Genomic DNA, 16,170 nt, shown 5'->3' with positions numbered 1-16,170 from the left:
ACTATAATCAGAAAATGCTGCAAGGCAAAGTTTTCAATACAAAACTTTGTGGAATGGAGGGGTGAGGGTTTATTTCAATTTCAGGTGAGGGTTTCAGTCACAGTTTATTGTCCGAAATTTACAAAGCAATGAAAAATTGTTCAACGTCTGGCTAGTGGAGTTTCAAGCACCAGTCAAGGGCCGAACTCACTCAAGGCCCAAGGTAAGGGAGCTGAACAAAAGTACAATAAAACACGAACAAACACAAGCCAGCACAATAAAAAAAATTTTTTACTTTCTTCCCCACCAGATCATTTTTACGATGCAGATACATAATAGGCCAATTTGGGAAATAAGTACATTATACTTCATTTGATTGGCTTATCTGGCAGACATATTGCCAATATGTAAATGCTGAAGATTATTATTATTACTACTGCTATTACTATTACTATTTCTACTACTACTCAAATTCTGCTTTTCACCTTCTTTGATAGGGTGAGCTGCAGGGATCACTTCCTCCCACAATCTCAATCCTGGGAGAACCCGCGTCCCTCCTTGCGCCGTTCACGCTTTCCACGGCTGAGCGGGGTGCGGCTCCGATTCGCGGAGATGCAATGGTCTGGTTGCCTCCATCCCGCCTGCCGGAATAACCATGGATGCTCGAGTTGGAATTTTGCTTGCCAGGAGAAGTTGTCGTCTGCTCTCCTGCAGTCCTGGACTGTGGCTGGTGTTTGCTTTGATTCCTGCAGTCACAGGATTGGATAAGTCACTGAGAAGAAGCAAGGAAGCTGGAAGAAAGTGAAATTTACGTTAGTAGTAATTTAAGCAATTAAAATGAACCAAAACTAAACTTGAAATCATTGCTGAAATTACAGCTATAAACTGGAAACCAAAGGCCTCAATAAATTGCAAATATAATTTATCCACAACCTACATTATGGAAATTACTGCGGGCAAGAGTTTAAACTGCACAAACTTAGTTTAGGTGACTATGCATTAAAAGAGAGTAGTCGTGTTGTCAAGGATTGTGATCACTCACATAGCTCACTCAGGAACCACGCGCAATGGGGGTGGAAACCACACCCAGTCAAGGAACTGGTTGCAGGTTAGATTCCGAGCGGTTAGAATAAAGATGCAGATTAACCAAATACTAATGGATCAAGACATGTGGCACAATTTTGGTAATAGAAAATCCAACTCTATTTACAATTCGCACTTCACTAAAATAACATTAAACCTACAGATCTTTCACATCAAAGTTGGCCTCAAACTTCACCAAACAACACACTCTCCTCTCGTTGCTAAACTTCCTCCATCTGTGAACTGACTTATTTCTACCATGCACTTTTATGGGTGCGTCCCAGAAACATCGATAGCCTCTCAAAGGCCAATTACATGGTTGTCCATGATGTCAATGATGCAACTTGTTTGGCCACGATTCCAATTGGCTGGGCAAATTCCTGCCCAACCACCCAGCTGTGTCATTGTCCAAAGACAGGGACCACAGCGAATTGCGAGTGATGTGCCGATTTCACTACGATTACAAATCTAGGTCACATTCCACTGCCTTTTAGAATTAACACTGCAAATCCCAAATTAAACTGTGATAAAAGTAACTATGCACGTGCTAAATTCGAAGTTCCATAACAACAATAATTAGAACGGCACTCAGTAGAGAGCATACTAGAGCTCAGTAGAGAGCTCAGTAGAGAGCTCAGTAGAGCCAGGTGAACAGTTTACGTTTTGTATCCCACTGATAGGTCGTATCTGAATCCAGACCTGAACCAAAATCTAATCAGCTTGATCTTGTCACCCAACCAATTTATTATAGTTAGGCAGTTAAGAGGAAGCATCGTTCATTTTTTCAGGAAAGCACCAAATTTGGCACAGATGTAGTATGGACCTATACAATTGTTTTCCTGAGGGGTGCCCAAAAATTCAGAAAATTCTAAAAATGCAAAAAAATGTCCTGGATGCCGTGAAAAAGGGGAGAAAACGGGTAATAATTCGAACTGTAGATTCTGATATTGTGGTCTTGGCAATAGCACACTACTTTGCCTACCAGTCACACGGTGTGGAGGAACTCTGGATTGCCATTGGCACTGGTAAAAGCTACCGCTACCTTGCCATCCATAAAATTGCCACCGGCCTTGGCCGCAGGAAGTCCTAGTCTTTGCCATTATTTCATGCCTTCACTGGCTGCGACACAGTGTCATTTTTTGCCCAAATTGGGAAAAAGACAGCCTGGACGGCTTGGGAGGCATACCCCAGCATCACGCAGACCTTTCATGCTCTCGCTTATAGGCCATCTGTGGACGCTATTACTATGGAACTACAGAGCATAGAAAGATATGTTGCCATCCTCTATGACCGGACTACCGAGATAAAGACAGTGAATGACATGCGCCGACACTTGTTCACGAAGAAGGCAAGAACAATTGATCACATTCCCCCAACAGCAGACGCCTTCGAACAACACCTAAAACGCGCATGTTTTCAGGCTGGACACGTATGGAGTCAGGCACTTGTGCCCAACCCAAAACTTCCATCACCAGCTGATTGGGGCTGGATGAAAACAGGGACTTCTTGGACACCAATTTGGACCACAATACCACTGATACAGGAGGCATGTTCAGAGCTTACAAGCTGCCATTGTAAGTCGGCCTGTAAAGGCAACTGTAAATGCTCCAGGGCAAATCTGCCCTGCACATCACTGTGTGACTGCGATGGACAGTGCTTGTAGTACTACGCGTCTGTGCGAGAGCCTCCACCTTTCAAGTGCCCACAATATTTTAAGTTAAAACTGCAACTGTGTGTAACTTTGATTAATTAATACCATTCCATTGTTATCAGAGACCAATAAAACAATGTGTATCACTTGGAATTGAAATTTTACCTAAAATACAATGAGAGATTCAAGGAAAATGGAAACACCATGGCGGCCATCTTGAAATTAAAGATGATGGATGCCAATCTATATGCAATTGATCCCATTGGATTCAGAGACCATGAAAACATGGGGTAAGACACTGTTACTGTGGTGTTATCGCTCATAGTATAGACGTTATTGAGGGAAATAGGTCACAGAGGGCGGTCATGTTGAAATTCAATATGGCGGCCACCAGGGGTTCTGAATTTTTGGGCGCCCCTCAGGAAAACAATTGTATAGGTCCATACTACATCTGTGCCAAATTTGGTGCTTTCCTGAAAAAATGAACGATACGCCCTATTTTTCGGTCTTAACTGCCTAAGTATTAGTCCCCTACCAGTGTCCACCGTAGGCGACTATAGGTTTGCACTCCGTCTGTCAGTCTGTCAGTCCGTCAGTCCGCCCGTCACGCAAAGAACAGCTTTCCGGAATTTTTTTCCAAAACTCTTAATGCTAATGATTTCAAACTCGGTACATGGTTTCGTCATGATAAGTTACAGATCAAGTTCGAACTTCACGACGTTTCGATCATTTTTGACAAAGTTATGGCACTTTGAACTTTGGGAATTTCCCCAACAGTTTTCCGGACTATAATTTGGAGTGCGTTAAGTCATAATACTGTCTTCTGTGACAGTGCTACCCAATGCCGGTAGGGGACATGTATTGCAGCGCAATACTCAGAATGCTTGTTCACCTAGTTTTGTCATAACTCATCCATGTCAGAACTCGAACATAACTTTTTGAGACATCCTGCTATACATCAATATTGGCCCCATCTCTCAATGGTGAAGTAAAACATTGCTTCAAAAAGGGGACGAAAAAAAAAAAACAAAAAAAAAAACAACAACAACCATGGTCCCCGAAAAAGGCCAACCCCCGCTTGCGGGGAAAAATGGCCTCAAAGGTGGGTTTTTTTTATTTTTTACTCAATGGTGAAGAATCACTTAAATTCTTCTATTTAGATACAGATATTCACCAAAATCGAATCGTTTCGGCCTCGTCACACACACAACCTGCCCACAAAGTTTTGTCCAAATCCATCCACAACTTTTTGAGATATCCTGCTATGTATCGTTTTTGGCCCTATCTCCCAATGGTGAAGAATCACTTTAAAAATTATAGGAGCCAGATACGAATCCTGATCTTCACCAAAATCTAATCATTTCGTCCTCATCACATACACTACCTCTCTGCCAAATTTCGTCCGAACCCATCCATCACATTTTGCGATATCCTGTTCACAGACAGACAGACAGAAAAACAAACAGACAGGGGTGGAGGTAATTAAATCAACCATTCACATAACTCAAAGCAAACCATCAAATTAGAAATTCTCATTTCCGTAACTGCAGAAATGTTATACTCAAGCTTGACTGCTGCAAGTTATTGGTTTGAACATCAGTGAATTATCCCACAAACCAAGCTCAGAAGTGCGAGAGAATCAACAATTTCCATATTTAAAAGTGACATTGATCCACATTGTGTGCACAACCCAGCTCCATGTGGTTGAACAGATGTCAACGAGCCAATAATTTCTGTCTTATCCAAATTTAGTTTTCCACGAAGAGCATCTTTACTTGGCACATTTAGCTTGCACACAACAAAATTATTTCCAAAGGATGGCATCAAATATTTTGAACCCAAAATGTAATCAGTTCATCTTTGTACTGCAGTCTATACTTTGCCAAGCTTGGTCGAAATTTCTTTAGTGGTTCACAAGTTATCACATTAATAAAGATTTTCAATTAAAGGACACATGACCATATACATTTGACTTTTTGAACCCAACATGTAATTGGCTCATATTTGTATCACAGTGCATGCGTGTGCCAAATTAGGTTGAAATCCATTCAGGGGTTCACAAGTTATTGTCAAAACAAAAAGGATGATAATGTATGGACGGACACATGGAGAGCCGACAGACAACTTGAAAGCATTATGCCCCCGGCCTTCTGCTGCAAAGTAATCAAAAGAAAAGAACAAAAATAATAAAGGGTACAGGACACTGACAAAACAAACAGCCTGACAATTAGTGGTACAGTATTATAAATAGTCGAGACAAATTGAATACATTGGATTCTGTGATAAACTAGAGCTTCCAGGGAAGCAGAACTCAACTGAACTGACTGGTGTGGTAAGGGTTAAACATTCTAAGTTTGATCAAAATCTATTAATATTTGTGGACGCTATAGTGTTAACGTCGTTTTCATGACCAAAAACAAAACGGCCGCCTAAGTCCGCCATTTTTCAACGGATCGGGCTGAAATGTAATACCAACCTGTTCCTTGGGGTAAGGATGCTGCATGTCAAGTTTGATCAGAATCGGTTGATATTTGTGGACGCTGAAGTGTCAACGTCGAAAAGTTAACGGACAACAGACGACAGACGACGGACGCCGGAGGGTTCAGTATGTGATGAACTCAACTGGACAGTAGTCCAGTTGAGTTAACAAATGCACCAAGAACACAAGAAACAAGGTTGGACAATGGACATACTCTTCAAATGGCACCACAAAATACTTTCAATAAAGTCTGGCATTCTCTATATCCTCGCTCTCTCGTAGCCAATGTGTGGCTCAACGGAATCCTTTCATCTCTTCTCTCTGTGAAGGCTGGAGTGCCCCAGGGCAGTTCAGTCATTTGTACGACAAAGGATGCCCAGGCAGCGGCTGGCTTTGGAGGCTCACGATCTCACTTCTCAGCGAGTGAAACTCCTGGTTGTCACGATCAGCCATTATCTTTCTTGGGAAACCCACATTTCAGCGTTGGCGTCCAAAGCCAGCCGCTGACTGGGTATTCTCCATCGTTAAAAGTCCTTTCTTGACACACTTGAACTCCTATTCACCTACAAGGTCTCAAGCCGCAGCTTGGAGTACTGCACTCCCCTTTGGGCTGGTTCCGCCGCATCACATCTTGCTTAGCTTAAAGCCGTGGAAATCAAGGCCTTTAGGATTTATAGGAATCTCCTGTGATGAAGCAGTCTACAGCACTATCACTTCACCATCACAGACAGGTCAGTGATCTCTCCATCTTTTACCGCGTCATTTCTGGTCTTGCACCCTCTGCTCTTTCCATGTCAAAACCATGATCTTCTCTACACTCATTAAACCACCCACAATCACTCCTTTCATATTTCCAGTTTTCCCTCCTTGGAGTTTCCTTCTGTATCCATTTTATCCAACCCATGCATTCTCTTCTGCCCCCCATCCCTCTTTCTTGACCTGCGACTCTGCTTTTGGTGTCCCCCCTCTCTCTACTGCTCCTTTTGCATCCCGATACATCCTTATCAATCCCGTGCACTAGCCTTGACTATGTATACAAAAAATAAAAACAGCAGCAAGGATGGTCCAACCTGTTCGCTGAATGAGTGCAGAAATCAAGCAGGCACTTTGCAAACAAGTGGATGGAGATGAGAAATACGCCTCACCCAGGATAACTTGTTTATTTACAAACCACGGATGCTGCGCCGACTGCTGCCTGAAATTTGCGCCTTCATGGAGACCTTGTGTGCCGGCACCAGATAAAAATAGTTTAACTATTATTTTCTCCAGAAACCATCGATATTAAGGAATTTGCCAATTACAATAGATTGTGTGGCGTTCCACATCACTCGGTACACAATACACATGCATGTAGAGAGGAGTTGCAGTGGTTAATAGCATTTTCCAGCACAGTTAATGGGAAGGACACAATTAGGTTTGACTATTCAATGTAGGAGATAGATGAGTGAATTGAACTCATTGATCAAGACTGTCATGAAAGTCTTCCATGCTGGTAATAAAGTCGGGAAAAGCATCCACTTGCAAACGGAACTCCAGGAGCATCACTGACACATACAAGATCGAGGCTCGTGAGAGAGCTAACATTAATCACACAAAAAGTCAAACCGACACATAAAACACAAAATAAGGGGAGCGGTAGACATGATGGGGAGAGGGGGAAGGACACAAACACAACATTTGAGAGCATGGACATCGAGAGAACTGTGGGAGGGAGAGGGCGTGGGGGGAGGTGGGAGAGGTATAAAACATATGGACACTGCAAGCACTTCCAGGAAAGAAGTTGGAATTTCAAAAAAGTGTATCTGAGGTGAAATAGCGGGGGTAGAAAAGATCAAGGTTTTGGATGGGGGAAGATAAGAGATGGTGGTGAACAGCTGTTTTAAAGAACTGGAGGGAGGAGTGGGATTGAAGGGAGTGGGGGAATTTGTTCCAGAGGCGGGAGAAAAGGGGAATAAAAGAATGAAGGTGAGCAGAGAGCCTAGATTTTGGCAGTTTAACTATGAGGGTGGCTGGCAGAACTTGTGCGACCTGTAGGAATATTTGGGGGACAGAGCACAGAGGGAGCTGGGGGAGCAAGGCCGGAGAGGAGTCGGTAGAAGACAGAAAGACCACCAACCTGCTTGCGGTGATTGAGTGAAAGGCCCTCGGAGTTAGCTTCATCGCAGGAGATTCCAATGATTCTGAAAGCTTTAGTTTCAACAGCGTGAAGCCGAGCTAAGTGTGATAGACCATGAGCCCATCCAAAAATTGCTACCATGAGAGGGCACCAAACTTTGGTTGTTTTATGTTATTTATATACCCATCGACGTAACAAAACAGCATGATGGACTTCTCAGTAGGGTAGCTCAAGTTTTTTATTGGACTTTGAAGATTTCACGATTTTTGGCCAAGCGGTGCCTAATTTCTTAGAATATGTTTTCAATTTAAAAAATCAAAAAATGGTAATATGAATTGTTTTTCATGATGTGGATGTAATCAATGTATGATTGGTTGATCAAACTGTTTCTCTCTCACAATGTTGATCATTTTAAAAGCAGTTAATACAGTCCCGAAGGCATTGGATAGGCATTGACGGAGGTCAACTTTGAATAAAATTGTGATAGGATGTAAGGATGATGAAAATCATAGTGATCCAATTGTTAACAATATGAACATCATCCTATTAAATGTTAATTAAGTGGTATTTACATTATTTAAGGCATTACTCATATTAATCCTTACAGCATTATTCATCAATACATGTAGTGTTTACCGACATGCTGTCTTCCGAGAGTGACAAGATGACGGGAGGGAGCTCAGATTCACACTTCTCATGTTTGATGACACCGGGTATGATTAATCTCTTTATTCCCATTACACTATTTAAGTTCAATTTGATAAGTATATTTCTCTGATTACTTAAGATTTTAATATATTTCAATTTGCCATTGTAATTGACTTCGAAAGCCTGGTGTTGGCTTAGCGGTTAGGGTGCCGGCTTGGGATCCTCGGATCCTGGGTTTGAATCCCGATCGATCGCTGAATTAACGCCAGGGGGGTTGACTCAGCCTGTCATCCTTCCGAGGTCGGCAAATTGAGTACCAGCTTGCTGTGATGAATGATCACGGTGTGTACCCCGATTTAGAATAGGTACACGGTATCCCTGCGCATCGAAGAGCGTGACCAAGGGTTGGCGTCAGGAAGGGCATCCGGCCATAAAAAAAACATTGCCTCAAACAGGGAACCATGATTGTCATGGGGCCCGCAAGGCTAACCCCTGCTCTAGCAGGGAAAATGGCCTTAAAACGATCATTCATTCATTTTCATTCAATTGACTTCAAAAGTAGACAGCACTACTATAACTGACACTGAATGTACCAATATGCATGAATTGTTATCATGGTTATTTCTCAAATTGGTAATTAAAATGCTGTATACTGTATCTTTACAGGTGAATAGATAATGTATGAAACTCGGAAGCCAGCCAAGAGGCCTCATCTTGAGGAGAGGACCTGCATCATTTGTTCAGTGAAAGCACCACTCAGTGAACTCACCAAACCAAAGGATCTGCAGTCCATTGAAGCGCTGCAGAATGCTGCCAGGATACAAGACTTTGATGCCATCCTTAATATCTGTGCCGATGAATATGACTCAAAACTATGGTATCATAGGAACTGCCGTTCGTCTTTTACACACAAGAAAACACTCGCTAGCTTTTCCTCAAAAGAAGACTCTTCTGCTGCCAGAGATCCGAGGACATCCAGGCATGATGGCCCTAGTTCATCTCGTGTTATGGATCAAATTTGTATTTTCTGTGACAAGAAAACCAAATACATCACAGGATTCAAAACCCGTGAACCACTCATGCAGTCTTTGGAGCTCCGCTCTGATGACAAGGTTCAACAAGCAGCCGTTCGAAAATCTGACAACAAAATTCTTGCCATAACATCATGAGAACTAGTGGCAGCAGAAGCCCACTACCATAAGACTTGTTACAGAAATTACACGAGGGATGAGAAGCCCAAAGTTGTGACTGCTAGTATGCCAGACGAAGATGTGGCCTATCAAGAAGCAGAACAAGAATCGTATATGATGCTATTCAAGTACATAAGGGACACTATGTTCATTGATCCTCAGGCGGTTCGACTGACTGTCCTAACTGAGAAACTTGTAGAATTAATGAGAATCTATGGCTACCATGATGTGAAGAAACAGACCAAAAATCATATTCGGCATAAGCTAGATGCAGAATTCTGTGAGTCTCTCCACTTCATCAGTGAGGCAAATGGTAGGATTCTTGTATATCCTGACAATTTATCAGTTGCACAAGTTGTTAGAGACAATGCCATACTCAAGGATAAGGTTCAGGAACTGGAGTCCACACACGACATTAAACATATCATTAACCAATCGGCAGTCCACATCAGAGGCCAAATCAAATCCATGCCAAAGATGCCATGGCCCCCAAAACCTGATGAACTGAATGCAAATTATGTAAAGCTGCCTGAATCGTTACTCTTGTTTCAAAAAAACCTTCTCATGGGCGACTCGGCAGAAGGAACACCACGACACCAGAGGGAGATACACTCTCTTGGTCAAGATTGTGTGTATGCTGTAAGTGGAGGGGCTGTATGCTGTAAGTTATTGTTGCCATGGGGAGTCAAATCGCTGACTGGGAACGTGGAACTTATCCGAGTTTTGAACCGATTGGGACACAGTACATGTATATCATATTCAAAGCTCGAAGAGCTGGATACTGCTCTTTGTCTCCAAAAACAGGCACAGGAAGCTGACAAGGGAGTGATCTTGCCATCAACCAGTCACCCCTGTGTCCCTACTGCTTTGGCATTTGACAATATTGATCGACTAGAGGAAACACAGGGTGGTGGAGGAACATCCCACAGGGTGAACGGCATCATTGTTCAACCACAGGTTTCCAATGCCAGATTGCCTGAGAAAGAAGTGCCTGTTGTCAGCAAGAAAAGCCGGAGCATAACTCCAGTAGCACTTGATGTACCCGAATATAATGCAGGGCTAAGAGAAGGTCCACCATCAACTAGGCCTGTTGCAATCAACCATGCTCCAGAACTGAAAAGCGCACAGGAGAAAAACATCATCTGGTTATTAGCAAGAATGAGTGATACAGCTGAACAATTGGTGAGCTCATTGACTGGGTTTAATATCATGATACGAGATAACATCACAGTACGGAAGGACACTATAGGATATCTCCCTACCATAAACGCACCAGCCACGAAGTTATCGACCGTCCATGAGATCCTCAATAACGTCATCCAAATCACGAAGGCCCTTGACATTGATGAAATAGTATGTGTCTTCGATCAGACTCTGTATGCCAAAGCTGCCGAAATCGTTTGGAAACATCAGATCAAGTTCAAGCTGGTTGTGCTACGAATGGGGGTCTTCCACACACTCATGAATCTCATCGCCATCATCGGGAAACGTTCCGGCTCGGCTGGACTTCGTGACATTGCTGTGGAATGTGACATCATCTCAGAGGGATCCATATCCAGTGTACTTGAAGGACGCAGTTACAACAGAGGTGTTCGTCTCTGTAAGCTGGTATATGAGGCACTATTGCGATTGGCATGGAAACGATTCAATGTTTGGCTCGAAGCTAATCACGAAGATGTTCATCAACTCACTGGAACCACCCAAACCATCAAATAATTCACGAATAACGTCTCAAGTGATGGACTGGACACTGCAATGCAAGACCAATCCGTTTCCAGTCATTTTGAGGTTCACAGAGTTCCTGTCTCATCTTCGTACCAGCCATGGCCAGTTGGCACCCTTCTAGATGTCGTTCATAGATCTAGTTGACACGCTGTTGGGGCTAATCCGAGCTTCCAGAGAAGGCAATTGGCTACTCCATCTGGCATGCATTAGGTCTTTCATTCCCTGGAGCTTTGCATACAACAAGCAAAACTATACACGCTATACATCCGTCTACTACAGCCAGATTGGTTTGATAAAGTTGTACCTTTAAACATGCTCGTTTGAGGATTTTTTCTGTTTTGTGACCCCTATCTCACATTTTTAGCTCTACAGACATTAAGCTACTCTCCAGAAATGTCCATCATGTTGTTTTGTGTTACAGATACATACATATAGCTAACAGAAAATAACAAAAAAGTCTGGTGCCCTCTCATGGTAGCAATTGTCACAATTTGGCCAAGTAGCTCATGGACTATGAGGTGTGAGTCTAGGTGTGAGTTTGTGAAAATGTTAAACAATACGAGGCCACAGGTGGTCCAACCCACCAACAGGTGCATTCTGTATTGTTTTGGCCATATGAAGGAATAATTGCTAATCAGATACAGGCCTCTTAACAATGGTTGTGCAGATTTCAATAATCAATTCAACAGTGACTCGCGTGACTACGCCACAACACTTCCACTCTGTCCTCACCTGTTTCTGGTGTAGTACTGTCTCATGTGCACCTGGGATGCCAGCAAGGGCTTGTACGAGGCAGCTGTTGTATAACCATTATGAAAAGTTGGCGTTGTAAAGGGAGCCTTAAAAATAGATGAACAAAACAAAATAAATACGTGCTCTTAGTAACATTACCAAATTCTGCTGTACAGTTCACTCAAGTATTCCTCATGGAAGTCTCCGCACAAATTAAAACATGCAATAAATGATCGATATAATGTTTTCCTCTCCAAAGCACAACAATGGGGGCAGACATGATATTCAAAATGGGGAGTGTGTTACCAAACCAAACACGTGGGTGGGGTGCTTCACACCAGTGGACTTTCGAAGTAAGCTGAAGCTGGTGGCCATGTGGGTGGTGGCAGCACACTATAGAAGCCAAACTGCTGTGGAGGTGCGTACACCGGCTGGAGGAAGAAAGGGCTCGCGGGTGCGGCGGTTGTCGTGGTGGTTATTGAATAGCGTTGCCGAGGGAACGAACCAGACTCGGGCTGCCGTAGACCATTCTTTGGCAGGAATGTGTTGATGGCAATCGGCTTGGCCTTTATTCTGGCCTAGTGTTTGCAAGGTTGAAAACACAAGTCGAGTTTATGTGCACATAGTGGCATCTCCATGGAGAAAGTCATCCCCACAATGGCAATATCGGCACCAACAGAGGGGAACTCTTAACCATAACTAAATTGGTACCTGCAAGGGAACTGAGCTTAAAGGGGCCAAGAGAAAGATATCTGCAATTACAACGCGATCCCCAAGGGTAAACCTCCTCCAGAGCCCACAATCCGATAATGGCCATATTCTTTTCGGACTGCCATATGACCTTGACCATCAACATTTATTGATAGAGAAAATAAAGAAAATGTGTCCCCATCTACCTCAACATCATGCCAATCAGGGGAAAATGATATTAAAGTTATGGTCAAAAAGACATTTTTTGTTAATTAGGTCACAATCCAAAAAAGTAGGTCAAGGACACGGATCAAAGATGAAATGCACAACTTCAATGCAGGTCCACTATTATGATGTAAGACCATCTGGGAAGACCAACACAGTCTGAGATTCCGTGTTGACAAAAAAACCCACGTTTATTTTGTCAGACCTCCATTTGACCTTGACTTTTAACTTGGAGTGGTATGATGTAAAAAAAAAAAGAAGAAGTGTAAATGTACCTTGCTATAGGCAAGCATGCGCCATGTGCCAATCTAAAGGGTAATCTCATTCCAATCAGATAAATCTTAGTTAAGTTATGGTAAAAAAATGTTTAAATGTCTATAATTGGTTCATGACCTTAAATTATTCAAGGTAAAAAAAAAAAAAAGTCAACCTCATACTTTTTATTCCCATTATTGATGCAAAATTTCATTCAGAAAGTCCTAGCCAGATCTAAGATACAGCCCCGAAATTGGCAAAAAATGAGAAAAACCTAAATTGCGGTTTAGTACTCCTAGGGGTCTAAGACCTTGACCTTTAACTTGGAGGGTGTGGTGTATCTGAAGCGTAAATGCGGCTTGCTGCAAGCTATCCAGAGAGAGCAATTTCATTCCGATCGGACAAACATGTCAAGTTTTGGTCAAAAAAAGTTAAAATGTCTACAATTGGGTCATGACCTTAAATAGGTCAAGGTCAAAAAATTGTCAACCCCGCATACATTTATATTTACACATTATTGATGCAAAATTTCATTCGGAAAGGCCAAGCCGGCTCCGAGATACAGCTCGGAAATTGGCTGTGAGGGAAGAAGAGAAAAAAACCTAAATGCTGGTTTAGTACTCCTTGGGATCCAATAAACTCTGAGGTACCATTAAAATTGGGGCACCAATTGTAGAAACAAACCCTACAACAGCTATAAGCCAAGCCTCCTCTTATCCTATAGGCATCGAGGGAGGCTTAAATGCCAGAGCTGTGAAAAGTTTTTTTTTTTGTTTTTTTTTGACAAACTGTACATAACCTTGCTAACACAACAGCAAGGACAGACAAGCTATAAACATGGGACTTACCAAGCTGTACTACCTAACCAAGAGTTCAACAGAATTGACACATTCCACAGAAATCATATCCCACACAAAAAGCAACTAATGCCCTGAAAGTGTCTGCACCACAACATTCAAATATGCCAGAAAATAAAACAGAACACAATTAGCCACTTACCATGATGGGTTTTCCCAAAAAGGTCTTCACTTCTTCCCTAAGATATTGAAAAGCCTGAAGCAATTATACGAGTTAAACATCAATTGTGATGAAGAAGCAACAACACACCAGTACAGATAATCATAAAAATGGTCTTTGTATGACAAAAATACAACTGTGGAGGGGGGTGGTTGAAGGAAAGTGAGCAAATTTAAACAACAACGATGGTAGTGGAGACGTTTGTGCACACATATGTGCTTGTGCGTGTGTGTGAATGGTTCTTTGCTTACCTGCTGTGCGTCGATGTCAGACTCAAATGTCACATACCAGCTGCTGTTGTGTGCAAATTCGCAACTGACAAAGCGAGGGCAGGCCTCACCCTCAAACAGCGCCTGCACATCCTACATATGCACAGACCACCTGCAGTTACGAGCCGAAAAGACATCACACCAGCCAGTGGCCTGCAATGACCTTGGCATTTGTGTGAAGCTTGGGGGCATGTAGTCCAGTCATTCTAGCGAACTTTTACCCCTAACCCACCACTAATTGCAAGAGAAAAAAAAAGATATTTTTCTGAAACCTGTCGATCCTCTGAACAAATACATAAAATTATACTCAATTATAATTATGAGTGGATCATACTTTATTTTCAGATTGAACGAGAGCCGTGAACGAGAGGTGGAGTGACGCTTGCAGTGAGAGATTTGATCAGTGTGCTGAGGACAGTTAAACAACTCTTCACAACATTTTCACTGGTATAGTTGCCCAGACAACGGTGAATGTTGATGAGGCGAAAACTGTGGGAGAAAGGCTCTTGGGCCAGATGAGTGGTAAACGTGTGCTTGAATACAGCTTCAAGAAGAAGGGTCAAGCCATAACTATGGACTCAGAGTCTGCAATGAAGACACCAGACGGAGACATCAATATCGACCCTCAGTTACTCTTCCAGAGACTTGTGATCGCTGGCACTGAAGTAGGAGACTTATCCAAAGCACTCCTTTGTGAGTTATGCACATATCCTCCATCTTTGTTCGAGACCAAATATGCCTTGCTGTCCGCCAATAAGCCAGTGTTAGCCTCAGCAATCAAATCCTTGGCACCTGCCGATACTGCACAACCGTCCGATATACAATACGTACTCGATGGCGGTGCCCTATTGCAGCGCATACCGTGGCAGTCAGGTGAACAGTACAAGGATATTCTTGACCGCTACCTGAAATATGTTAGTAGGCATTACGGGCATGCTATCGTCGTGTTTGATGGCTATCGTGAAGGTCGCTCAACGAAAGACTGTGCCCATCAGAAAAGGGGTGAGCGACCATCAGTGAAGGTATCTTTTTCTCAAACCATGACGCTTTCTGTCAAGAAGGAAGAGTTTCTTCGGAACAAGGAGAACAAGCAACAATTCATAGACATTCTTGGTAAGAAACTGGAAGAATCTCATTGTGAAGTGCTTCATGCGAGTGGGGATGCAGACCTACTCATAGCAACAACTGCAGTTTGTAGCTCTTCAAAATCCAACACTGTTCTTGTTGGCGAAGACACTGACTTGTTGATACTACTGTGCTACTATTTTCGCAAGAATACTGCGCACACTCTCTACTTAATGTCGGAGCCGAAAAAGGGTTCATTGAATCCAAGACAATACTTGGACATTGGCAAAGTCAGAGAGGCTCTGGGTGATACTGTCTGTGAAAACATTCTCTTCATCCATGCGTACCTGGGATGCGACACGACATCAAGGGTCTTTGGGATCGGCAAAGGCACTGGACTCAAACTGTTCAAGGACAATGAAATGTTCCAGCAAGAGGCCCTAATTTTCGGCAATAAAGAGTCAACACAGGATGAGGTCATTTCTGCAGGAGACAGAGCAATGGTTTGTGTGTACGGAGGCAAACCATCAGACAATTTGAACGAATTGAGGGTAGCAAAATTTCATGCTAAGGTGACAACAAACAAAACATCGTTGCACCCACGGGTACTTCCGCCCACGAGCTCAGCTTCAAAATATCACAGCCTACGGGTATTCCAACAGGTTCAGGAGTGGAAAGGACACAAACTCAACCCGCTTGACTGGGGATGGAGGATCATGGACACCAGGATGATCCCTATGCATTCTGACCTCGCTGCAGCACCAGACTATCTCCTAAAGCTGGTTAGGTGTTCTTGCAAGGGTGGTTGCAGTGATAAACGTTGTGGTTGTCGGAAACTTGGGCTGCCTTGCACATTTGCATGTAGGGAGTGCAGAGGTATTTGTGCAAATGCAGACGAATCAGTGGACGTTTTCGAGGATGCTGATGATAGTGACCATGGAAGAGACGAAGTGACGTGTTAAATATTGTGAACGGACAGAAGGACATTGGGTACAAATAGTTGTGGTAGTGTATTCAAACATGGTTAAATAAATAATTTAGAGTTG

At 42.9% G+C, this 16,170-nt stretch overlaps 1 protein-coding gene across 14 annotated transcripts in view; it reads right to left on the bottom strand.

Annotated features, from left to right (window-relative positions):
- Nucleotides 1-16,170, bottom strand: part of LOC137431427 (la-related protein 4) — a 149,186-nt gene that overhangs the window by 43,750 nt on the left and 89,266 nt on the right. For all 14 annotated transcript variants that reach the window (XM_068122733.2, XM_068122739.2, XM_078782015.1 and 11 more), the window contains exons 8-12: nucleotides 14,042-14,152; nucleotides 13,773-13,826; nucleotides 11,942-12,181; nucleotides 11,604-11,710; nucleotides 465-725 (exon numbers count right to left, since the gene is read on the bottom strand). In XM_068122733.2, coding sequence (XP_067978834.1) covers nucleotides 465-725; nucleotides 11,604-11,710; nucleotides 11,942-12,181; nucleotides 13,773-13,826; nucleotides 14,042-14,152 — 773 coding nt within the window. The remainder of the gene's footprint in view (nucleotides 1-464; nucleotides 726-11,603; nucleotides 11,711-11,941; nucleotides 12,182-13,772; nucleotides 13,827-14,041; nucleotides 14,153-16,170) is intronic.

The sequence above is a fragment of the Myxine glutinosa genome, chromosome 7 (genome assembly GCF_964187855.1).
Source record: "Myxine glutinosa chromosome 7, kmMyxGlut1.1, whole genome shotgun sequence".
NCBI lineage: Eukaryota > Metazoa > Chordata > Myxini > Myxiniformes > Myxinidae > Myxine > Myxine glutinosa.
The sequence above is the reverse complement of the archived record's forward strand: the minus strand, read 5'-3'. Positions and strand labels throughout refer to the sequence as shown.